Genomic DNA, 24412 nt, shown 5'->3' on the forward strand with positions numbered 1-24412 from the left:
TTACACGCATCAAATTTATTGCATTTTGATTACAGAAACCTCTCCGATATTGGCACCATTATGCACGTGAGCGAGATACCGCCACTGAAGGGTTCCGTTTCGTGGACCTGCAAGCCGGTTTCATATTATTTGCATGTGATCGATCGCACGATATTAGAGCGCTACTTTCAGCGCCTGAAAACAAAGGGCGGTGATCACGAGCATGTGGGTAAGTAGCTGGGCGCTTGACGGCGAAGCAGACGATGATATCTATAAACAGCACACGTTCACTCAGTCACAAATCAAACTCGAGTATCAATCATGATCAAATCAGTCAGTCAGTCAGTCAGTCATAACATCATCATTCGCTGTCATTTGCAATCAGTCATTTTCGCTAAGTATCTTAAGTTGAAACGATCTGTATTCGTTAGATATCTAAGAAAATGTTTTCTTAGGGCTAAGATATGCGAAAGATTTAAGGAAATGCCATAGGAAAATTAGAAATGAGTTTAAGGAACTCTTATCTTAAAGTATTATTAGCCATCTTGAACTAAGCTTGCATGATTTGGCCATAAGTAAATGTTATAAATGTTTACAATCGATATAATATTTAAGAACTGTTTGATGTTTAAATGAAATGCAGATTTTAAATTTGAAATTAAAATAATTTATTTGAATAAAGTTTTATTTAAATAAATTAGTTAAAAGGTTTCACTTTATATATTTTAGCAACCCATAGCAAAAATCTGCTTAAAACATTTGTAGGAGATCGAATAAATGATTAATTTTTGCTTACATTGTTATTGTTAAATGAAAAGGCTTATAAATTGAGTGCTTAATAACAGCTAAACGTTTCTAATCGACAATTCTTGTCTGCTAATGTCTTTTAGGCACCGTGCGCACCACACGCGATCGCGCCAAGCGTGAGGCTAACACAGGCCAGCACAACAATAACCACAACAACAACAACAACCAGCACAATAACAACAGCCAACAGCGGGAGCAGCGGGAACAGCAGCGCGAGCGGGAGAGGGAGCTATTCAACGGTCCCGCTCAGCAGCAGCGGCATCAGTCGCAATCGCCGGCGAATGTTAGCGGCGGCGGTGGCGGTGGATTACCCGCCTCCAAGACGCGCCAGCAGCTGGCAAGTGCACAGCAGCAGCAACAGCAGCAGCAGCAACAGCCACAGTTGCAGCAACAACAACAACAGATACAGCAGCGCAATCTGAATATGGACAGCAGCACGGAGAGCGATGGCGATGGGGAGGTGAACAATGGAAATTGCGGAAACACCACCACAGCCACCAACACCACATCCGCCTCGAATGGGCCAATGACGCGCAAAGTGTGGTCGGATTGGTGCAGTTCCAAGGGCAAGAGCTCCCAGTCAGACGATGAGGAGAACAACAATAGCAACAGCAACAACAGCAATAGCCACCAGGGACGTGCCCCGCGCGCCGTCTCAACGCTGAAAAAGCGCAAGAAGCTAACACGCAAAGCGGCCATTGCCAGCAAATCGGCAGCGGCTGCTCAGCGTGAAGCCGAGGAGGCAGCTGCCGTCGCAGTTGCTGCATCCGCCACGTCCGCTTCGGCCAGCAAGGACTCCAGCAGCAAGGAGGATCAGCCGCGTGCGGCCAGTGCCGGGCCCGGGCGCAAGGGCCGCATGAAGAAGGGCCAACGTGGCCGCAAATGCTTGAAGATTGCCGGCCTGGATGTGCTCCACAAGCAGACGGTGCTAAGCACCTCGTTGGATGCGATGACAAAGAAGCTGCCCGCAGCACCAGGCACAGTTGATCAGCAGCTGACGTCGCTGCTCACTGGCGACATGTCGCATCGCGAACTGGACATACCCACAGCTCCACAGGATACGCCGTATGCCCTGCAAATACTGCTCGACGTGTTCCGCTCTCAATATATGACAATTATCGAGCAGATGCGCTCGAGCGCATATTTGCCGCAGGTGCAGAAGCAAATAGCCCAGGAGCAGGAGCGGATGGCGCGCTTAAAGAATCGAGCCAGTCAGCTGGACAAGCAGATCAAAGTGCTGATCGACGACAGCGTGACGCTGCTGAAGGTGCGCATGAATGAGCTGGGCATAAACGTGAACTCGCCCAATGATCTGATTGCACAGGCCAAGGAGATTGTCGGACGGCACAAGGATCTGCAGCATGCAGTCAGCAAGATGCGCAACGAGGTCACCGCCTATGAGAGCGAACAGAAATTGCTGCTGAGCAAGCAGCTGAAGCATCTGCCCGAGTATCAGAAGCTATGCAGCGTCAATGGCGTCAACAGCAAGATTAAGCTCGAGTTGCCCCTGGAGCTGTCCGAAACAGCTGCCCAGGAGCTGGTGCTGAAGGAAATAGCCAATACGCTGAGCCAGCGCAAGAAGCTGTATGCACAGGTTTCCACCATCGAACAGGAGACAAGCTCACTGCAGAAGACAGCCGAAGAACGCAGCACGGCCGCGGCGTTGCTTGCCCAGGGCACAAACATCAGCCTGGCTAGTGGCGCCCCAACCATAACGGCAAATGCTGCAACGCCTACGGTGCCGACAAATTGCAGCAAGCTGGCAAGTGGGAAGGCGTCGCGTCGCAGCCGCGAGCATCGTGCACGCTCGCAGGAGTGGCCCGAGGTGCCGGAGGTGGGCAAAATACAAGAGAGCAATCCAGAGGTGCTGGCCCAAAAGATACTGGAGACCTGTCGCCAGGTTGAGGCGGGCAAATTTCAGCCGCCGCCAACTGCGGTCAGCGCCAGCGGCGCCAGCAACGCTGTCAACGCCATTAACTTTGTGAATGGCAAGCCCAAAACAGAGCCGAAGACCTCGCCTGCACTGTACAAGGATAGTACGCTGATGCCAGCGCCCAAGCAGCAATCTCAGGTGCAACAACAACCACAGCAACAGATACAACAACAAGCCGTGCTGCTGCCCAAGTGCGAGCTGCCGGGACTGGGTCGCAAGCAGGAATCGCCTAAAGTGGCCAACTTCGAGGATAGGCTGAAGAGCATCATAACATCAGCGCTCAATGAGGACCAGGAGCAGCGCAGCAAGGCCATGCCCATCATAGAGACGCCGCCAGCACCGATGCAGTCGCCCGTGTCGAAGCGCAGCAAGCAAATGGCCCAAACAACAAGCGGCAACAATTTGCACAACATCATCACCGTCTCGACGCAGGGTCTGATGCATTTGAATGCGAACACGACGATCTCGCCGATAACGCCGCCGCTGCCGGGCCCGCGGGCTGCAGCAGCTGCCTCCACGGCGCCGCCGCCGCCTGCCAATTTGCCGTATGGCAGCGCCTACATGAGCAGCAAGCAACAACAACAACATCACCAACAGCAGCAGCAGCAACTGCAGCAGCTGTCCAGCAAATATGGGCAGACGGTAGTGCTGAAGGAGTCCAAGTACTCGCCAGCAAGACCGGGTGCATCGGCGCCGCCGCCGCCACCACCGCCGCCGCCCTCGTCAGCTGCTTCTTCGGCGCACATGGCAACGCTCTATGCTAGCCACGGCGTCTCGACTGCAGCACCGCCCACGTCCGCAGATTTAGGCTTTCATCGGCGACGAGCCTCGGTAAGCGCCAACAGCTACGATCACTTTATGGCGCAGCAGCAGCAACAACAGCAGCATGCGCTCATGTTGGCGCATGTGGCACAACAGCGACTGCAGCAGCAGCAGCAGCAGCAGCAGCAACAACAGTTGCAGCAGCAGCAACAACAACAGCATCAACTTGCACATCATGCACAACTCGGACACCTACATCATCATCATCAGGGGCCGGGCATTTCGGCAGAGTTCAAGGCGCCAGCAGAGAATCTGTTGCAGCGTTCAGGTAGTCGCGAGCAACTTGCAGAACAACAGCAGCAGCAACAGCAGCAGCAACACCAACACCAACACCAACAGCCGCAGCAACACAGCTTAGAGCTGTTGCCACGCGCCAGCTCCGCCAACTCGGACTATGCTGGCTACCGTGTGGAACGTCTGTCAGTTCGACCGCCAAGTCGACCAAGCTCCAACAGCTCGCAGCCAGACTACACGCAGGTGTCGCCTGCCAAAATGGCTTTGCGTCGGCACCTCTCGCAGGAGAAACTGAACCAGCCGCCACAGGCGCTACCCACACCACCGCCCATGGCACTGGCGCCTCCGGTAACATCGGGCAAGACCATCGGTGATCTAGTCACTGGTGAAATCGAACGCACACTGGAAATCTCCCATCAGAGCATCATCAATGCGGCGGTCAACATGAGCACTGGCAGCGGCAGCGGCGCAAGTGGTGCGCACTTTATGGAACGCGCTTTCCTAGCAGATCGCACCAATGAACGGCTGCTCATCAATCTGAATGCTCAGCGACCGGAACGCGTGCACGTTCGACCGCTCAACGAAGACGCGTCAGAGCCACAGCCGACCAACTACAGCCAGGCGGCATCGAGCTCCAGCAACAACCTGGCCACCTTGGCTCATGTCGCCTATGCCCACAAACCTCAGCCGGGAGCACGTGGCGCCACGCCGGCGCGTACTGGACGCGATTATCAGTCGGTAGCATTGCCGCGGGCCGAAATGATGGGCTGTATTGAGGCATACTTCCACGAGGAGCAGCAACAACAACAGCAGCAGCAGCAACACCATCAGCAGCAGCAACAGCAACATCAGAAGTCAAAGTCTACAGTGGGCGGTGCCAGCACGTTGCGCGCACCACGCCTAAATGGTGCCAACCCGCCATTGGAAGGTAAGTGCCAAATAGCAGAAAGTAGGGGAGTGTCCGAATTGCAAATACCCTGGACAATCAAATATTTAAAATATTTGAAAGTTGTGTAAACTTTTCTCTATAGCTCTGAGAGTGTTCGAGCTATGCATAAATGAAAATTTGATTAAAAATCATCATTAACAATTAATAATATTAGCTTATAAAGAAGAAGCATTTAAAAGATCTTAAGCAAAAATTAAAATACTTCTTTGGCATGCTAAGTTTCCCATTTATATTATTAAATTGAAAAACCGAATGAAATAAGCTGAATTCCAATAGGATTTGGATAGATGGAATGAAGGCAGCTGCTGCCTGAGACGATCTGAGTAAAAAAAAATACAAAGTGAATTATTTACTTGCCATTATATGTTACACATACGTAAACCTAAAAAATAATACAAACTACCAATTTATATACAAATCTAAAAATTTAGAAAGAAGACTCCAAAGGATGTCATCCATATGCATAAGAAGTAATCAAACCACATATAGAATACGTAGTACAACTAACGATACTCAATGGATGAATTGATGAACAGCTTTTCGTATTGCATTGTTTGACGATTGTTGTGGTGTCATCTTAGGGCGTTAGATATGCAGTGCTTCCCATGCTAGATCGAATCCGAGTTTGTTTCTGAGATGATGCCACATTTTAAAACTGTTTTTTTTATCCACTTTGCTAATGAAGCTTGTTCATTGTTTGCAGGACTAGCCGCCTCGCTGCAGGATCATGTGCGCGCACGCAAATACAAGGAGGAGAACGAGGAGCGACAGCGACGCGCAGCTGCCGCGACTTCATCATCATTGGAATTGGCGCCGCATTTTGCGCATCAGGCGCCGCCTGCTCACAGCTACCATCAGCAGCAGCAGCAGCAGCAGCAGCAGCCGCCGCCGCATCATCACCCAGCCGCTGGCAATATCAATGGCACGCCACACAAAGTGGAGCGTAAGCTATATAAATTCACGCACCTTGTGTAACAGTTATTTATACGTATTTTTATTTTCGTAGTGGGCATTAAGCGAAGTTCGCCTTTGGCCTCACATCAACAGCCTTCGCGACCTGCCAAATTGGCGCATTTCGAGCAGCAGCCACCTGCCCATGCGCATCAGCATCTGTATGCGAATAGCAACGGTGGGTCAGTGCTGCCGCCACCTGCACATGATGCCACCACACCATCGCCGACGCCGTCATCTTCATCCTCATCGTGTGGCAGACGTAGCAAGCTGCTTGTGGAGCCGCCGCTGCTTATGAGTCCCGAGATCAACTCGCTGATGGGCGATGAGCGGCCGCTGCAGCTATCGACGAATCACCAGCAGCTGCACCACCATCAGCAGAAACCACATCCGCATGCGCAGCAGCAGTTGCGTGCCTTGCATCAAAGCAGTCACAGCATCACGCCCACCATAGTGGGCGGCCAGCGCTCCAATGGCGGCGATGACGGTAAGCCATTTGTATACCAAGACATAGCCACAGCATCACACACACGCGAATTCCATGCACCACACGCACCACCAGCACATGTACAATATCATCAATTGCACCACTATCAAACTCGACTCGCCACCCAAGTGGTGGCTCAAGATCTTACCATTACGAGCAGACGGTCAAACGTCTCCGATTCATCCAATGATGACAACTCAGACACTGACAGCGCCTCATCCTCGAGCTCCACTAGCAGCTCAAGCAGCACTAGCTAAATGCAATCCCACCGCTTGATCCACACGCATATTCTACACATTTTACACATTTTATACATTTTATACACTTTACATTTTTTTTATTAATGCAATTATTTGTAAATATATAAACGATAACCAAATATTTTCGGCCTTGCTGTCGGAGCTTAAGTTTAAAGGATTTTATTTTATCCATGTTGTGTGTTGTCCGTAGTTTGCTTTGTTACCTCCTCACAATATTGCATTTTTCTTTATTATTTGCACTTTTATTTTTTAGTTTAACTTATTATTTCCCTACAACTACTTTTAATGCTTTCCTCTAACATGAAAATAACAAAACGAAAAATATAAAACTAATCTACTTTAGTTAACATATATTGCTTAACGGATAACGGATGCTATGAGCGCCTATTTATCAAAAGTCAAAATGAAAATACAAATATAAACAAATATATAAATAAAATTCTGAAACATTGCTCAACAAGAAACAAGGAACAAGATCTTTCGAAAGATCCCAAAATAATATATTTTATGCCACATAAAGAAATCCTTTTGATTTTTATTCCATTATCACTGTCTAAAAATATTAGCTTCATTTGGAATTAATATATCATGTTTTAAATTATCATATGTTTACAAAAGCAGTTTAAAAAAGCTTGACAAATCTCAGAATAAATTAAATGAGAAAATTCCTAAATGTACAAATATTATCAAAATATATAAAAGAAAAATTGGAAAATAAGAAAGTGAACTAACGTTGCTTTAAATATATATTTATATGTATTTAAAGTTACTGTATTACTAACAGATACAAAAGAACAAAATCTGCGATCCATTGACATGATGTTGTCAGTGTAAACAAATTATTAACACTATTTTGCATAAAGTATAAACAAATAATGATTATAAACGAACAACTGCCGAAAACATGCAACATTCTACGCTAATTTTCATCCAATTATTCGCGTCATGCCAAATATATCATTAAATTCATAAGAAAAATATTAATTTACACATGAGACACGCATACATACATACATAAAAAGCTCTTTGTAAAAAACATACATAATTCAACTTAAAATATTTTTTTACTGAATATTAACAATCTCCTCTGGAATGTTATTTTTGCATAATTAATTTTCAAATAATTACTAAAAAAAAAAACAAAACATGAAATATTTATCGAACAAGGGACAAAATTGATTAAAAAACAAGCGCCTCGTTACTTATCCAAAACTCGACTTTATATCCCTTCTATTATGCTCTACTCCCATACAGTTACCGATTCGGCAACGCATCGTTCTATAACTAATTACGATCCCAGACGTCGACTTCGCACGCCGACTTCGACTATGTCTGGCGCCACGAAACAAACAGCTACCAATTCTAATGGATTTGTTGTGGCCGATAGTAGTAGTAACAATAATAATAATAATAACAACCATTAAATACCTCAAGACTTTCAATACCAAAACCCAAAAAATTACAAAAAAAAAGCAAAAAAGAAAAATTAATTAAAAAACAAATAATTGAAATCAAGACGAAAATCCCTACAGAATGCCAAAACGTAAAACGTATTGTGTTGTTGTTGAGAAGCAGAGTACAAAATAAAACCACATCTAATATACTTATCAAAAAAAAAAAACAAAAAACAAAAGAAAAGAAAAAAACATATAAAAAGACAAAACATAATTTATTTTACGTTCAATAATTTAATCTAACCGAATTGAAAACAAAATTTATCTAGTATATTATGTTATATACACATATATAAATTAAAACATGAGCATGAGGTAAGTTCTGTTGCGCCTAATTGGTTAATTTCTCCTCTTTTCCTTCATTTTAATTTCATTTTATTTTTATTTTTATTTTTATTTTGATTTTGATTTTATTTATGATTTTCCTGATCTTTTTTATAACGCTCTAATTTAATCTTTATACACACGCACACACACGCCGCAATTCCAACTCCATACACAGACACCATTTAGCCTTTATTTGAGTCAACCTTACGAAGTGTTCAGGGTTTAGCTAAACGTCGCTTTATCGTCATCGCCAATGTTATCGATCACACACAGCCTAGCACTCACTCACAGCCACACATACACACACACACACACACACATATATATATATATATATACGCATACACCAACACACCAAGAAGAGCATCAGCACACGCAGCAGCTGTCCGGGCTGTAGCTGTTGCTGCTTTCCACTCAATCGATTTTATGGTCTTACATATATCTATTTATCTAACCTATTACTTATGTTTTCTATGACAGACGATGTCATTGCGGCCGACGATGAGTCCCATTGGCAGCATCGCGTTAGCTCCGGCTTTGATCGCCTGGTGGCCTTTGCCAGCACTGAGCTGGACAAGTCGCGCCGTTCCATTGATGGCGATACGGTGCCTGCTTCAATTAGCTGCAACACCTCTCCCGACTCGGGCATCACGCACAGCAGCAGCAACTCGGATGCTGTGCGCACATTTTTGTCCACCTCGTCCAGCTCATCGCAGCTGGAGCTGCCCATTAACAACAGCAGCAGCGGCAGCAGCAGCAGCAACAACAGCAGCCTCTATGCTAGCCAGGTGCACAACCTGAGCCATCATCCGTATCAGCATGGCCACCAGCACGTTCATCAGCCGCTGCAGCAGCAGCAGCAGCCAATGCAACAACAAGTGCAGCAACAACAACAACAGCAGCAGCAGGGTCAACAGCAGCCACAGCAACAACATCAACAACAGCAACACCTGGCAGACCATTTGAGCGACAGCAGCATAAAGTCAACGGCATCCTCATCATTGCATGCAAGCAACTCAGTGAAGACCATTTCGCCTGTGGATCCGAGTGCAATCGAGTCGCCGCCGCTGTCAGATGTGGGGCTGCCACGTACGCCCAGTCCCAGTGCTGCAAGCGTGGCCACACCTCCACCGCTGGTCAACGACCTGCGCATACCGCTCAAATATCAGCGCAAGTTCAAGAGCGGATCCGAAAAACACTACAAGAAAAAGTTCTGCGAACGGAACTGGGAGTATGACTGCGACGAGCTGCTGGCCTACTCGAACTCCAGTGCGCCGCCCACGGCTGCGGACGCGGCAGGCAATGGGCCGCCAACTGCACTGGATGCGCCCGCCATCGTGGCAGCAACGCCGCCAGCTGTGCTGAGCAAATCGGGCAAATCGCCAAAGGAGAAATCATCGCCGCATCATGGCGCAAATGCAAATGCCAATGCAAATGCAAATGTAAATGTAAATGCCAGCTATCATCACCATCACAAGTCCTCAAAGTTCCGACCCAAAGGCAAGGATTGGGACTGGTCGCTCGACAGCCGTAGCAATACGGGCGAGACGACGGCGAATGGCGCTGGCAGTGGTGCCGCCGCCTCGAGTAATTAATGTAAATTAATTTAGTTAAATTGCTGAACAGAATGACGCATAGTAGTACGAAGAAAATGGGAAAGAATAGAGGGAGTTTTCCACGGGGGGAAATCAATCAATCCGCGGCCACATGCGCAACAAATGAGAATAATGCAATGTCTATTTTGCTTTATGTTTAATATTTTTTGAAAATCATGTTTTAATCGATTCGAATCGAGCTAATTTAGATCTTTACTCTAACTAAATGAATTGTGTTTGTAGTTAACTTATTGTATAGCAGCGACTTTTGCCTTGTTTTTTTATTAATATGTGTATATGTTTTATTTTCACGGATTGTAATTAGTTTAGTTTAGCATATTTCTAACTGAACACGAGTGTGTTAGTTCTTAAGGCACCAAACGACCGCAACAACCAACCCCAACAATTACTGATGAACAATGTTACTGACTTCATTATTACCAAGTTTATAATTATTACCATTACGACGATTATGATTATTAGACTTAAAGAATTGATTTTATTTTGTATTGTTTAATAGATTTATTTGTGTTCGTTTTAAGTTGTGTGTTTCGTCCTTTACCTTGGATTGTGTGTTTTTTTATGATTTTTAAATAAATTTTTAAACTAATTACAAACTACTCTGCGGACTACTTCTCTTATTTACTTCTTACTCTTCAGTTCAGTTCAAGTTTCTCATTTCGGGACCAACAAGTTTTTCAAATCGATCCGTTCGTGTTCGGAAATTGTCAGCGACGCTTCCAAAATCATATTACAAATTAAACATTGACAAATAACAGTAATTAAATATTCAACTGGCAGTGGACGCTTGTTATAGAAGCTATGGGTAAATGCACATTGAAAAGATTTTTTATGTATTCTAAAATTAATTTTCATTGCGCTTAGCATAAACAATTACGAGTATATATATTAAATATACATAAATAGAAGTTTTTTAAATGAAAACAGAGCGGGTTCGCGGCCGCCTTGCTCAAAATTAACAAGCCGATACTTTACTATATTCTAAAATATAAATAAAACAGAAGAAGCTGATGTAGCGCAATATTCGCAACAGCAATAAGCAGGCAGGATAACAGCAACAACAACAACAGCAACACCAACAACAAGTAACCTTATTAATTAATGAATTTTCCACCTCAGCGAAATAACAACAATTTTATATATATTATATACATACATAATTAATATAGCAGTAGCAGCATATACAATTCACAAATATATATAATTATATATATATATATATATATACATATGGCATATATATATATGTATATGTATGCTTGGCCAATCCGTTACACAGTTTCATCATTGGGAAATCTGAAAAGTGAAATTGTGTGCGGAGTTGGTTTGATAATAAGTGGGAGAAAAGCAAGTGAAATATCAGGAAACCAATTGAAGAGAAAACAAACGGAATAACATAATTTACAAGCATTTAACAAATAATAATAATATTAAAAATATTTAGTAACAAACATATATAAAATATATACGTAAACCATATTTAACAGATAGTCTTAAGCGCAACAGCAACGGCATAACATTAATTATAATAACGAAATACATAAATAAATAATTATATAACATTAACACAATAAGGCCCCTAGCAATTTAATTGAATATTCAAAATGTGCTCTTAGCGTAGTGTACAAGTGGCATTAATTAAAGAGAACAAAGTGTGGGGACGAAGACGCATAAATGATTTTTATACGTATACATATGTATTTTACCTATATTTATTGTCATATACAGAGTCGAAGGGCTAAAAAACAATACAACAACTAATTACATACAACAATAATTTTATAAACTATTAACGCTAGCCCTGGCCACATGCAAAAGAACAGAACAGTTGTAGCAAATGGAATATTATTTGGCGCTATTTAAATGTAATGTAAAATGCATATAAAACAATATAGTTAAATTTACATAAAACAAATTAACATACAAGTATTATACTGAAGAGTAAGCAGACGCAACTAATTAATAACGACAACAAAAGAATGAAAATATTTCAAAATAATCAAGCACATGCATATTAAATTTAACGGTATTATTATGTATATTAAAACAAAAAAAAACAAATATTTATTGCATATTAATATTATTATTTTAAACTTAACAGTTTAATAAACGAAAAAATAATAACAAAAAGCAGAAAGTCCGCGTTGTTTTAATAAATATATATACAATTTCTATAGATGGGGAAATTATATAAGAATTAATTGGATTTTACAAATCTCGGAGCTCCAGTTTTTCTTCACTTAAAAGCAAGATGGATCTGTGAAAAAATAATCAATAATTAATTTATATTAATTAAAGCATTATTAGCGCAATATAAATAAAACACAAGCATTCTCGCCCAAATGCTAAATTGAAGATACCCTGCATTTCTGCATGTTACGATAATCAATACAATAGAAGACATTAAAATCAAAAACATTATTTTTTATATAGATTTCTTTTTCCAGGGGTTCAGTTTGTTGAAATCAGATCAATTCATCAATTGGGCGAACTATTCTTGTGACTGTATATTTCCTGTAATGTTTAATGTTCAATTCCTATAAAGGGAAAGCACAATTATTCGCTTGTTCCATAAGTTTTTTTATTGACTTTACTTGTTGTTTTTTTATTGGTTTTGTTTTTTGTATTTCAAATATCTTATAAAAAGTACAGTTTGGTTCGTTTATATTTGTGTTATCTTTATGTAATTATTGTATGCAAGTATATATATATATATAGTATATATCGTTGTCGGTTTGTTTATCCAAGTGTTCCCGGTGAATGGTGTATAAGTATATGGAGTCGTACTCATATTCCTTACGGGCTATTTCCATTTATTTTAAGGCGGTAGCAGCTGGAAAGGGGGTCCGCATATCCGGTGTCTTAGCTTCAATTGTTTGGCTCTGATGCACATAGGTATGCGTGCGTAATATTGGTTTAGCTTAGAATTAAGCTGACAGTGCTAACGGTTGTATTTGTGGGAACTTATGGGACTTGATTAATTGTTGACTATTTTTATTCTTTGCTGAATCTGAGGTCTTTGACAAATTCATTGTTTTCCTAGCTCTAACTTTGCGTTTTGTAAATGAGTGTATATTTTCATATATGTATATATATGTATGCATGTATATATATATGTGTATATGTATACGCTGCTAACTTTTCGTCATCTTTCTTTCTGTGTATATAAGTTATTTATGCAAGAATATAATTGTTTTACAATAAAGCCTGAGGCACATTTACGAAATATTTTTAAGTGTTTTTAATTTTTACAATTGAAATTTGGAAATTATTTAGATGTGTGTATATAAAAATTTTACTTTGTTTTACAAACAAACTAATGTTAATGTTTAGCAGAGTAAAGAACTTGTGATATACAAGCGAAATCTTAAAGTTAAACTTTGTTCAAAGCCGAAGAAACCCAAAGGATAGATGAATTAACATAGGAATTGGGTGTAGGACATTAAGCATACCAATAACACTAAATTTCTAGATAATAGAACGTGAATTACACAGAAAATTAAATCTAAAGAATTAGCTATAATTGGAGTCACCGCTCTCATTATGCATTATCATTCCAAACAAAACACTTTCAATAACAAACAAACACTTAATGCTAGTCAATGACCACTTAATGCGGTCTAATTACAGGGTAGAAAATATAACAATTTAATTGAATAGAAAAAAGAAATTACATAGTACCTAACATATAGACTGTTAATAAAATCGAAAAAAGGTCGACCAATTTAAGCTATCGACGCTATCTGATAGCCGGTTTAAATTACAAATTGATTTGATAACAAATACGCCACGTTACGTTACGTAATTCTAGACACACAGTTAAACATTGAAATTTGATAATGATTATTGTTGAACGCTTGCCGCTTGTTCGGGCCCTCAACTTTTGGTAGCTTACAACTATTCTGCATGTTTAGTCTGGGCTCTTCGCGGGATCGAAAAACCACCTCAATCCCTGACGGGAGCATTTAAAATGTTACAATCTTTAATCTTTTATCTTTTATCTACTATGTGTATATAAATATTTTTAAAAAACCACTGCACGTCGAATTCATTCAGACTTTAAGTTCGTTTCATTTGTAAGGTTCTCTACTCTAGTATTTATGTTTTTGTTTTATTTTTAATCGTCTATGGTTATAGCCTTGTTTTTTTTTTTAAATCAAAGATTGATGTTAAAAACAAAGTGTTCAACTATGGAAAATTGTCAACAGTTTCTAACTGATTTCCACATCATAACAATATGCATAAGCATATATTATTACATATACTACATACACGTAAACAAATGTATATGCACGCACTTACAAATAACAACTGCCTGAGGGATACTTGATTCTGGGTGGTTTCAATGACATGCAAGAACAAAATACGTGGACATTCCAATTTAAACAAGTTGCTGTTTGGACATTGTTGAAACCTATTGGAGCTTAGCTTAATCAAATTTTAAATAATGTTTGCGTTTGTGCTAGAGAATTGCGAAGAGAAAGCTCGTGATTGGGCACATTAAATATGGTACAACAATTATTTAAGATAAACACAACATAAATAAGCAAAACACTATTACTAACTATGTTATGCTTTTCATCCAAATTGTGATTACACGTTTCCGGTTGCAGAGAAAATTAGTGAGAATGAGAGTACGTTAGTGAGAGGCATCTATAGCTTATCCACATGCTGTAGCAAACAGGCCATAACCAGCTCTTCTGGCTGCGTCTCGCTCGCCATCTTCGTCTGCGATTTAGCTTTCTCTTCGGGCAAATTCTACAAGCTGTCGAGTATATCGACGGCGCCAATTATGGCCTCCACATCGCTGTTATTGGGTGCACCATCATCAATCAGCGTATCGGTGCTAAGCGCCAAAACGACATCTGTGGCACTGTTGAAAGCTGCCACAGCTGGCGACGACAGACTGTCAATTGTATTTCCGTTAATCAAGAAGTCGCGATTCAACTCGACAGGACTATAACGGAAACAGGGTGTTGTTATGGGCGTCGTTGGCATCGACTTGGAAATATCCAAAGGATTGCGTGAACTGTATGACTGACTACCGTAGGTCACATTGCTGGCGCCCCAATTAAAGGCTGGTGAGATGTTAAAGAAACCACTGGCTGTATTACCGTTGCCATTGGTGCTGTTTATGCCACTGTTGCAGCTCTGCAACTGCGACTGTTGATGCGGCAGCGGCGTGGAAGGCACAGAACGAGACACAATCCCGCCAGCACTGCCAGCACTGCTATAACCACTCGATGAACCTGCTGATGAGCTGCACGTGGTTGTCGTTTGTATGCCGCCGAACTTGTTATTAAAGCTGGGAGAAATAAGCGCACTGACATCATCGTAGAGCAGACTGGCCGAGACATCCACTTCCCCGCCACCTAGCTTTAATGTGCCAACCGACTGCTGACTATTGCTGTTTTCGGAGAAGAGCGCATCTTTTACTATGCCAGTGGTGACGGCCTGGTTAATCGAGCGGTTGTAGCCCGTTGAAGGAGAGTGGTTGCTGCTGCGTTGCAGCTGAGACAATGGCACCGACTGCGAGCGTTGCGTTTCATTTAGCTCCATATTTGCACCGCTTAGTGCTAGGCTAGTTTCCAAGTCCATTGAATTTTGGTTCACGAGCAGCTCCACATTGCTGTTGTTACTGCTGACGATGTTCTCGCTGAACTGGTTGTTGCTGCCAGTGCCGCCAAGGAAAGACCAGTTGACGCCCATGCACGGCTGTAGCAGCGATGGGCTGGGCGGTGCCGAAGCAGAACTACTGCTGGGATAGCTGTAAACATAGCTGCGTCTACGCCTATGCGCACCAATCATGGGATCCCCATTGCCGTTGTTATTGTCAAACTCAAGCGATTGCTGTTTGGTTAACAGGCTGGAACGCTGTCGCATGTATGCTAGGCCCGGACTGGCAAAGCAGTTCTGCGTGGTCAGTTTCCCAGCTGTTGTTACTGCTACTGTTTGTGTTGCAGGTGAAGGTGCTAGTGTTGGTGCTGGTGCTGGTGTTGGTGCTGCAGCTGCCGCTGCCGCTGTTGAAACTGTGCTGCTGCTGTTGCTATTGATGTTCGGTGAAATGGGCAAAAAAATGCAGTTCTTGTTGTTGCCGTTACTAGACGCGTTGCTTAGACTAATTTTGCGCTTATTGCTGTTGTTGTTGTTGCTGATGGTTTGCAGCTGTTGCTGTTGTTGTTGCTGCTGCTGGTGTTGTTGTTGATGCTTTCGTGACATTAGTGCCAGAGACGCTGAGGCAGAACCCACAACATTTGCTGCTGCCGCTGTTGTTACTGGTGTTGGCAAAGGCATTAATCGACGCATCTGCGACTCTTGTTGCTGCTGATGTAATTGCTGTTGCGTCGTTTTTAATGTTGTCGCTGTTGCCGTTGCCAATTTGGCTGTTGACGTTGCCATTGCATTTGGTATTGCAGTAGCTGTGGCAGCCTGTGGATTTCTGTGTTGTTCTGCTTGAGCATCTAAGGAATTCAGTTGTTTTTCCTCAGCGTCTCCCATCTGAAAATATTGAAGCAGCTCGGTATCTGGCCCTTCTGAGTTCTCTTCCTCATCTTCGCCGGGCAGAAAGTAATCGTCAAGCTCATGCTTATCCATATTGCATATGCTAATTACGCGCTCACGTGGCAAACCCAGGTTCTCAGCCAGCCCGGTGTCCTCTGCAGCAGCGGCCAGGGCTGCTGCATTCTCTGCGATTAAGCGTTTGGCCCGCAGCGACATCATGTTGCGCGACGCGACTTTCGGAGTAGTAGTGTTCGTGTCTAGACTGCTTGACGGGCTGATAGAACTGGGATGATTCATTTGAGCTGGCGGGCCCATTGAGAGCACCGCCACATGTGCGGGCGAACTATCAGCAGATGGCTGTACGAGAGGCGGTGGTGTTGCTGCCGTCGTCGTTATTACTGGAGGTACAAGTAAAGTGGCGCCAGTTGCACTGCCGCTGCTGGGAGAGTTGGCCCAAAAGCCTTTGGTCTGCTGCGCTTTTAGTACTTTTTTGCAAAATATATTGGTGGTATTATATTCTTCCGCCTCGTCCTTTATAACCAGTGCACTGGGTGATAATGGTTGCTGAACTGCTACCGCAGCTTGTAGCTCCAATAGTTTGGGCGTTAGATTGCGGACTGCATTACTGCGCGGCTCTGTGGCCAAATTCATCGGCAAAACTTGTTGCTGCTGCTGAAGCTGTTGGGATGTCAGATAGCCACTGGGTGAGTCTATAATCTCCTGCTTGATTTTTAGTAACTGCTCTGTTTTGTGATCATCGCTGACTGCTTCCTGACTACTGCCCGCATCTTGAGCGGCACTCAGTTGATTGCAACTGGATTCCGAGGATGTGGAGCCTTTGCGCTTCTTTTTACGACGCTTCTTCAATGGTCCCATATCCTGTGGGCGAAGTTGATAAGAAATAGTACTTATAAGTATATTATAATAAACTTACTGCAAGTAGCCGCTTCTCTTTAGGCTCTCTGGGTGTGTACTTTTTGGGTGCCAATGTCGCATTAATTGTGGCATTGTTGTTCTTTATACGCGTGGCTAATTCTGTAATGCTTTCTAGCTTGGTGTTAAGCAGCTTTTCTGCCCAGCTGCGCACAACATCCCAGTTGCCCTCATTATCGGCTTTCGGGCCATCGATTTCCGTTGCCGCATTCGGTGATTGTTTAATCTGTGCGGGAGTGGCATCCGTTACAATAGCGTCATCGGGTGGCTCATCTTTGCATAGCTGCGGTAGCTGTGGCGGTGTCAATTTTGTGGTCTTCCGCATAGCTGCATAACAGTACCGCGAATTGCCACGCGTGCCCAGACGTCGTGGGCGGACGCCAGGGAACACCTGTTTCATGACCTTGCCAAAGTCTGCAGTTGACAATGGCTTAATACTCAGGCGTTCACAATAGGCGCTGAAAGGTGAGACATATTTAATCAAATCTTAGTGTCAGTATTATAATTAGATTATTTCAACTAATGGCTCCACATGCTCAGAAGATTCACCCACCTAAATGTGAAGAATCGGTAACTTACATATAATCATTGTAAACGTCCTGTTTTGGTATGGACACCTGAGCATCGTGTTCGAGATGTGAGCGCACCCAATTGATGGTGTGATTAATTTCGGATCTGGTACCCAGTGGGTTTTGTGGTTGTCTTAATGGATCCGTGTCCGCACTCTCGCCAGGCAAACGCAAATACAAGAATAGTTTTTCAATAGGCTTCAGCCCTGCAACACTTTCCAGAATTTGAGCGATCTGTACCTTTGCAGTATCACTAAATGGAGAGTCATAAATATTATTAAGGTAAATATATAATATCAGGCACTCACTCCAAACTAGTTTCGATAACCTGCTGGACGCGTCGCATGCGTTCGTCGTCGCTGGTTAAAGAATTCATCACATTTTCCGCAATTGAGGAATTGATTGCGCCACTGGGTGCAGCCGGCGGCACGGCTACTGAACCACCATCACTGAGATGTGTGTGTGGATGATGTGGAGGTTGTGGATGCCTCGTGATAGCTGCAGGTGCCAGTGTTCCTGATGCCGAAGAAGCATTCATTGCATGCATAATCTTGCCTAGCTCCAATTGTTGAGCGCTGAAGGCATTGACAAATGCAAGACCAGCATTGCCAGCGGCCGCTGCAAAGGGATTGGGCGTAAGCACAGATGTGGTACTACTGACTGCTGGTCCAGGATTATTCACATTTGAAAACGCAGGCGGCACGAAACCCCCGCTGGGAACAGGTACATTTGTGGGTGTGGGAGACACCTGGGACTGGGTAAGTGTCAGGGATGGCGACACAATCGGCGCAATTGTCAGCGGCGCTGACTTAGCTGCTTGCAAATGGATGGGTGGAGCCTGGAACCGTCCAGATGTATAGGTGGGAATGTCCGGAACCGGAACAGGCACGCCACATATTCCATAAGGGCTTGTGGCGACTGTTGCTTCGTATATGGAATTGGAATTTGGATTGGATTGCTGATGCTTTGGCAGCGACGGCAATGTAATTGTGCCCCCCGCTGATGCTGTCGTTGCCGCCGCCGCTGTTGCTGCCGATTTCGTCGTCCACTGCGCACCACTAATCTGGCCATGCTTTTCAGACATGTTAGGTGGTGGGCTGGCTCTCAACACACTAACCTTCGAGCCACCAGCCAGCAGCAACTTCTCTGAGTTACTTCTGGACACACTTTGACTTTTCAACGTTATTCGTTTGTTATTGTTTTTTTCCGATGCTAACAAATTTCAATTGGTCGACGAGCTTACGCACTAAATGATTGATGACGCGTGCTTTAGGAGATGAAGATTGCGAAGTCGATAACTGGCGCAACGAACATTTTTGCGACGGAAGACACGGATGTTAATAACGCAAGATAATAAACCATTTTGAATATGCCAATTGCATGGACAAGCCGAGTCTAAGGCGAGCGTACGTCCTTGGCGCCAGATAAAATAAATACTACTATTGTTGTAATTCCAACACTGAAACTAAATTCTAATAAGATTACAAAATATATTGGAATAATCCATTTTTCGCGGAGATAAGAGCTCCTTTCCTTCTGCGTCTCGAAAAATATATACGTTATGTGACCAGATTCTGCAAGAGTTTAAAGAACCGATAAATACCACATGATTTAATTTGTAAACACCGTGTTGTATTTCGATCAATTTTTAATTTAGCCTGTGTACATATATTCAGTACTATACTTTTATGAAAAGTTTTATACAATTGAGAGCAATGCCATAATCATATAATAAATTAGTTATTTTTTGGCGAACTGTTGAGTTTTTTTATATACATTGATGCAATATTCATTTATTAGTATTCATATTTGTTTAGTATTTTTGCTACCATGAGTGCTGCGTACCATTCGCAAAAAAATTTATGCGTAAATTACGTATTTCGAGTCTTATATTCTCAAAGTAATTAAATTAATTAGAATAAATTTGTTAAGTTGTGGGGTGATGATTTTTAATATTGTTGCAATTAATTAAGTTGTTATCTAATTTGAACAACTTCAGTGTTATCGATAACGATTGTACTACTGTAATCGCTACTCAGAAAAAATGGCGATTTCTTAAGACGACAGACGCTTTACCTTTACACAACACAGACAAAATTTTAACACTAAAATACTGTTCTATACCGCAATTAAACAAAAGATGCGCGCTGAACTTGGTCCAAACACTTGCCGTGTGTGCTTAGAGCCCAGTCAGCGTTTACAACGGATTGATGAATCCCGCGAGGAGGGTGAGGAGACTCCAAATGAAATGCTTATACAGCTACTGGGCATTTCTTTTAGTAAGGTACGTATTTTTAGTTTCAAAATATGATGCCCATGAGAAATGTCTATTTTCATTCATACATTCTCGTCCTACAGCTAAATGGCAAAGACCAGATTCCAGATGGTATTTGCAAACCATGCAAGGTGGAGCTGAACATGGCATTCCAGTTTCGTGAGAAGGCCCTGCGCAAGCAAGCAGAAATTGAAGACTATTGTCGTGAACTGGGCCTCTTGGACGAAGCTGAAGATTATCTTGTTAAGGAAGAGTTTGGCTCCCAGCATAATCAACAAGCTGACGATGATGAAATGAACGAATTTGTGATGAATGAAGCACCAAGTCCTGGCCATGGTGATGGCGTTGATGATCATGTACAGAGCGATGAATTTTTAGAAGTCGATGGTTCTCAAGAACAACAGGAAGTTATAACAGATGATATTGAGTATTTAGAGGGCAACTATACTATAGAGATGAATCCTGAGCATGATGATGTCGTACTCGAGACTAAATATGATGACACGGTAACACATAGTGACATTAAACTGAGGCGTGGTCGTACACGCTTTGGCATGAATATAGTAAAGTCCGAGCATGAAGAATTACAGCATTCTTATGGACTGGAGCCTGGAGTAGTTGACATTAAGCCCAGACGTGGGCGGGCACGGACTGGCCTTAACTCGCTCCGAACATCGGATGGTACAGAGAAGGGTGGTTATGTCTGCGATGTCTGTGGAAATTTCTATGAGAAGCGTGGACGCATGATGGAACATCGTCGACGCCACGATGCTGTTTGCCAGTACCAGTGCGAGTAAGTCTTGCAAGGTACACAAAAAAGATATTAGACTTATGTTTTCTTATAATTTTTGTGTATATAGACTCTGTGAAGCCAAGTTCCAGGTCCGTGAACAGCTGCGCAAACACATGTATTCCCACACAGGGAGCAAGCCCTTTAAGTGCAGCTTTTGCAGTCGCCAATTCTTCTACGAGAGCGTGCTAAAATCTCATGAAAAGTAAGTGGCTATAGTCAGTAAAATGTAAATTACTAACCTCTGTTCTCAATTTATTTGTCTGATAGTGTGCATCGCGGCATTAAGCCATATGTATGCAAGGTATGCGACAAGGCCTTCGCATATGCACATTCTCTGACTAAACATGAGCTAATACACTCCGACATCAAACTGTATCGGTGCGAGTACTGTCAAAAGGATTTCCGCTTGCTACATCACATGCGCCAACACGAGGAGACCAAATGTCACCAGAATGCAGTTATGTTAGCCGAGACATTAAAGTACGACCGCGAGGAGCAGGACGTTGAGCTGTTGGCTGTGGATGAATTAAAAGATGTCAAGCTGCGATTATCACAGCAGCATATGCTCTCTTAGATACATTTTTATTACCAGCATTGAACGCCACAGCGTATAGAAAGTCCGTGTTATATATTTAAGTAGGTTCTAAATTTAATCCCACAATTAAAAGATCATTTAACAATATAAATTTGTTATAAATGTACATTTTTTGATGATGTAAATAAACATCTTGAAGAAGCACTTTAAACGGTTGAATAAGTTACAAATATAATACACATCGCATAATCATCCTTTACATAGGTCTTACACTACATACAGGGCATATTTATTGATAGCATGCAGCAGTATATATCATATTATGAAAGAATATATTACAAGTTATATAATAGGAAAAGGTATTATAAATTACAAAGCATATTATTAACCGACGATGTCAGTATTTTGTTAGTCTTTTACATCCGTAAACTTGAATTTCAGTGGTATATTAGGCGTATTTATAAGAACGCTCTTGAATGCATTTTCTGTGGGATAATTAAACTCAACATTGAAGTTTCGAATAAGGCGTGCGATGCCCAGTTCTAGCTCCATTTCGACAATGCGTTTTCCGATGCACATTCGTGGGCCAAATCCAAAGGGCAAGTAGATAAATGGGCTGCTCGCTTTAAGAGCGTGCGGGCATTCTCCATTTGCGGCGGCTTCTTTGCTTGGACGCATCCATCGTTCAGGCAAGAACTCTTTACCTCTGGGATAGTGATCATTATCGGTGAGCAAGCCCGTAGATAGCATTGTAATCTGTGTTTTGTTGGGCACCTGGTATCCATTAAGCACTAGGTCCGATTTGATTACACGACCGTTGCCCAATGCTAAGGGGTAGAGGCGCAGCGATTCCTTGATAACAGCCCGTAAGTACGGCATATTCTTCATGGAGGCTTCTGTGAATTCGGAATCCTTGTTTGGCAAGATTTGACGAATTTCCTCACGCAGTTTCTCTTGTTTCTCCGGGTTTTTAGACAGAGAGAGAAGAACACCTGTTAATACGGTTGTTGTCTGGAAAGAACAGATTTGATCTTAAGGCACATCATATGAATACAGTATAAACGCCTGCTTCATACCGTATCCACGCCAGCTATGAGCATGTCTATAGCCATAACTATGGCTATCTGTTCGTTGGTTTTTAACAGTTTTTCCAGCACACTCTTTTCGTGATCTGGTTTGTCGGAGGGCTCGCGTTGTAGTCGCTCAAGTGCTTCGTTAACATAGCCAGATGTTATCTCCTGGATCTCGTCCAAGGCACTGATAAGCTTTTTGAATTTGGGCGTGGCAACGTAACGCCAAATCGTAGGCTTCATTTCAAGATCACCCGATATCTCAAAGAAAACATAGAGTGCTTCAAAAAGCTTCTTCGCCTTCGGATCGTTGCGATTAGCATTTATCAGTCCCAACTGCTTGTCCAAAGCAACCACCGAAACTGATTCAAGAGTCCAACGATTGATCTCCTCCTCAAAATTTTCGGGAACTTCAAGTGTGTTGCTATCGCGAATATCACGTATGCTAATTGAGTGTAATAACGTTGATAGCAATCAAGAGACTATGACAACTTAGTTGGTTTGGCTTACCGCTGAATGAACTCCTTGTTGACCGCTGACATTTTTTGATAGTACATACGCACAGTTTTCGGTTGCATCATTACTGGATTCACACTAAAGCGGAACTTCGACCAGTCCTCACCTTGTCTGCAAAGTCCATTAATTTTGCTTAAAATCTTCCATATTTTCTTAACATGGAATTTGTGCTTACGTTGATAACATGCCTGCGGTACCCTTGTAGAATTCCTTCCGAGTCACTGTTCGGAAATGGTGCAATACGTTATTCCCTGGGCGTTCCGGCCAGGGTCCTTCAACCCGTAGAACTTGTTCAAAATGATGAGGATCGTTCGTTACAAGAATATCATCTTGTCCCAAAGCCGGTAATCTGAAAAGAGGACCATGCTGGCGACGCATATCCAACATAATATCTGGATATTGCATCTTATGGTACTTTCCGCCGGGCATCAAGTGGCGTAAAAAGTGAAACAGCGAAACCTTGGGTATATCAGTGTATGGCCGCGCCTGGTCCCATCCAATCGGCTTCCCCACGGGTGCCTCATTTTCCGCAACGTTTAAAGCATTACTCACAGCATATGTTTGCTTACGCTGCATTTAAAACATAATATTAATGATAAGATACTTGTATATAATTACAATCACAAAAAGAAGCAATTCATGCTTAATTGAAATAACCTGTTCTATTGGTATAGCCCGTATTAGCTGCTGTAGCTTCACTCTCTGTCCTAACATTTTTCAGCCACGATTTATTGAGAACTGAGCGACAAGTTTGTTTATTTCGGGTTTTATACTCTTGATCGTAAGCTTTTTTAATAGATACGGCGTTGGGAGCACACACAATATTAAATTAGTGGGGGAGACAGAGGAGCAGAGTCTATCTAACAATGGGCAAAAAAGCTTTGAGTAAAAATGATATGAGTTGCTCTGAGCTCTTTATTATATTATCATTTAAGAGTTGAATTAAATGCTCTGCAAGATATACTATGTATACATACCCACATACGTACATATGTACATATATACATATATATACATATTTAAGCTTTTAAAGAGAAACTTTTTTAAATTGTTTTGGTTGTTTATGCGTAAGAATACACACAAAATGCTCTAAAGACTTAACGAAATTAGTTTTAATTGATTGATTGTTAACGATTTACATTCGAAAAGACTGTTTATGGAGATTGTTGAAAGAAAAGTAATGACTGACGCCATAAGGGAAAGCAAATTCAACCAAATGGAGATCCACAAAAATCCTTTTGTTTTTGTTAAAGTAAAGCTACTAAACGATACAGTTATCAGGAATCAATTATTTAAATCGTTGTATATATGACTTATATTTTATCCAATATAAATATACTATGCAATACACATATATAATCATATAGAGACTTTTATTCGAGTTTATTTATTTGAATATTG

General features: G+C 42.3%; 4 protein-coding genes across 9 annotated transcripts in view; 2 read left to right on the forward strand and 2 right to left on the reverse strand.

The window, feature by feature from the left end:
• LOC111599591 (histone-lysine N-methyltransferase, H3 lysine-79 specific) overlaps positions 1–10262 on the forward strand; it is a 40572-nt gene extending 30310 nt beyond the window's left edge. For 4 of the 5 annotated variants that reach the window (XM_023315270.2, XM_023315269.2, XM_023315271.2 and 1 more), the window contains exons 5-9: positions 36–208; positions 870–4703; positions 5428–5667; positions 5731–6162; positions 8684–10262. In XM_023315270.2, coding sequence (XP_023171038.2) covers positions 36–208; positions 870–4703; positions 5428–5667; positions 5731–6162; positions 8684–9798 — 5794 coding nt within the window. In that variant the 3' untranslated portion in view covers positions 9799–10262. Of the gene's footprint in view, positions 1–35; positions 209–869; positions 4704–5427; positions 5668–5730; positions 6163–7676; positions 8030–8683 lie in introns of those variants that run through there. The other variant, XM_030224955.1, reaches the window with a different exon arrangement.
• Positions 10263–13256: 2994 nt separating this feature from the next.
• On the reverse strand, positions 13257–19378 carry LOC111599564. Its single transcript, XM_023315232.2, has 4 exons — positions 18131–19378; positions 17833–18075; positions 17255–17711; positions 13257–17199 (listed from the first exon to the last, which is right to left on the reverse strand). Exons 1-4 carry the CDS (start codon positions 18904–18906, stop codon positions 14578–14580), a joined length of 4098 nt encoding a protein of 1365 aa, XP_023171000.2. The 5' UTR covers positions 18907–19378; the 3' UTR covers positions 13257–14577.
• Positions 19379–19776: 398 nt separating this feature from the next.
• LOC111599599 (myoneurin) lies at positions 19777–21636 on the forward strand. Of its 2 annotated transcripts, XM_023315285.2 has the most exons (5): positions 19963–20106; positions 20181–20603; positions 20688–20890; positions 20958–21092; positions 21158–21636. In XM_023315285.2, the coding sequence occupies exons 1-5, from the start codon at positions 19963–19965 to the stop codon at positions 21462–21464; spliced, it is 1212 nt and encodes a 403-aa protein (XP_023171053.2). In that variant the 3' UTR covers positions 21465–21636. The 2 variants fall into 2 exon arrangements, with proteins under 2 accessions (XP_023171052.2, XP_023171053.2); XM_023315284.2 differs by having other exon boundaries at positions 19777–20106; positions 20181–20890.
• Positions 21637–21713: 77 nt separating this feature from the next.
• Positions 21714–23763, reverse strand: LOC111599598 (cytochrome P450 CYP12A2-like). Its single transcript, XM_023315283.2, has 5 exons — positions 23669–23763; positions 23187–23581; positions 23006–23122; positions 22502–22940; positions 21714–22436 (listed from the first exon to the last, which is right to left on the reverse strand). The coding sequence occupies exons 1-5, from the start codon at positions 23723–23725 to the stop codon at positions 21834–21836; spliced, it is 1611 nt and encodes a 536-aa protein (XP_023171051.2). The 5' UTR covers positions 23726–23763; the 3' UTR covers positions 21714–21833.
• Positions 23764–24412: the final 649 nt, after the last annotated feature.

The sequence above is a fragment of the Drosophila hydei genome, unplaced genomic scaffold (assembly GCF_003285905.1).
Source record: "Drosophila hydei strain 15085-1641.00,03,60 unplaced genomic scaffold, DhydRS2 tig00008121-arrow-pilon, whole genome shotgun sequence".
NCBI lineage: Eukaryota > Metazoa > Arthropoda > Insecta > Diptera > Drosophilidae > Drosophila > Drosophila hydei.

Coding starts and splice junctions, on each gene's coding strand:
- LOC111599564 (XM_023315232.2), bottom strand. CDS start 18,906: ATGTCTGAAAAGCATGGCCAGATTAGTGGTGCGCAGTGGACGACGAAA. Junction 18,076..18,130: donor GTTATCGAAACTAGTTTGGA/GTGAGTGCCTGA, acceptor CTCTCCATTTAG/TGATACTGCAAAGGTACAGA. Junction 17,200..17,254: donor AAGAGAAGCGGCTACTTGCA/GTAAGTTTATTA, acceptor CTTCGCCCACAG/GATATGGGACCATTGAAGAA.
- LOC111599599 (XM_023315284.2), top strand. CDS start 19,963: ATGCGCGCTGAACTTGGTCCAAACACTTGCCGTGTGTGCTTAGAGCCC. Junction 20,891..20,957: donor GTTTGCCAGTACCAGTGCGA/GTAAGTCTTGCA, acceptor TTGTGTATATAG/ACTCTGTGAAGCCAAGTTCC. Junction 21,093..21,157: donor GTGCTAAAATCTCATGAAAA/GTAAGTGGCTAT, acceptor TTTGTCTGATAG/TGTGCATCGCGGCATTAAGC.
- LOC111599598 (XM_023315283.2), bottom strand. CDS start 23,725: ATGTTAGGACAGAGAGTGAAGCTACAGCAGCTAATACGGGCTATACCA. Junction 23,123..23,186: donor ACCGCAGGCATGTTATCAAC/GTAAGCACAAAT, acceptor TGGACTTTGCAG/ACAAGGTGAGGACTGGTCGA. Junction 22,437..22,501: donor TCATAGCTGGCGTGGATACG/GTATGAAGCAGG, acceptor TGTTCTTTCCAG/ACAACAACCGTATTAACAGG.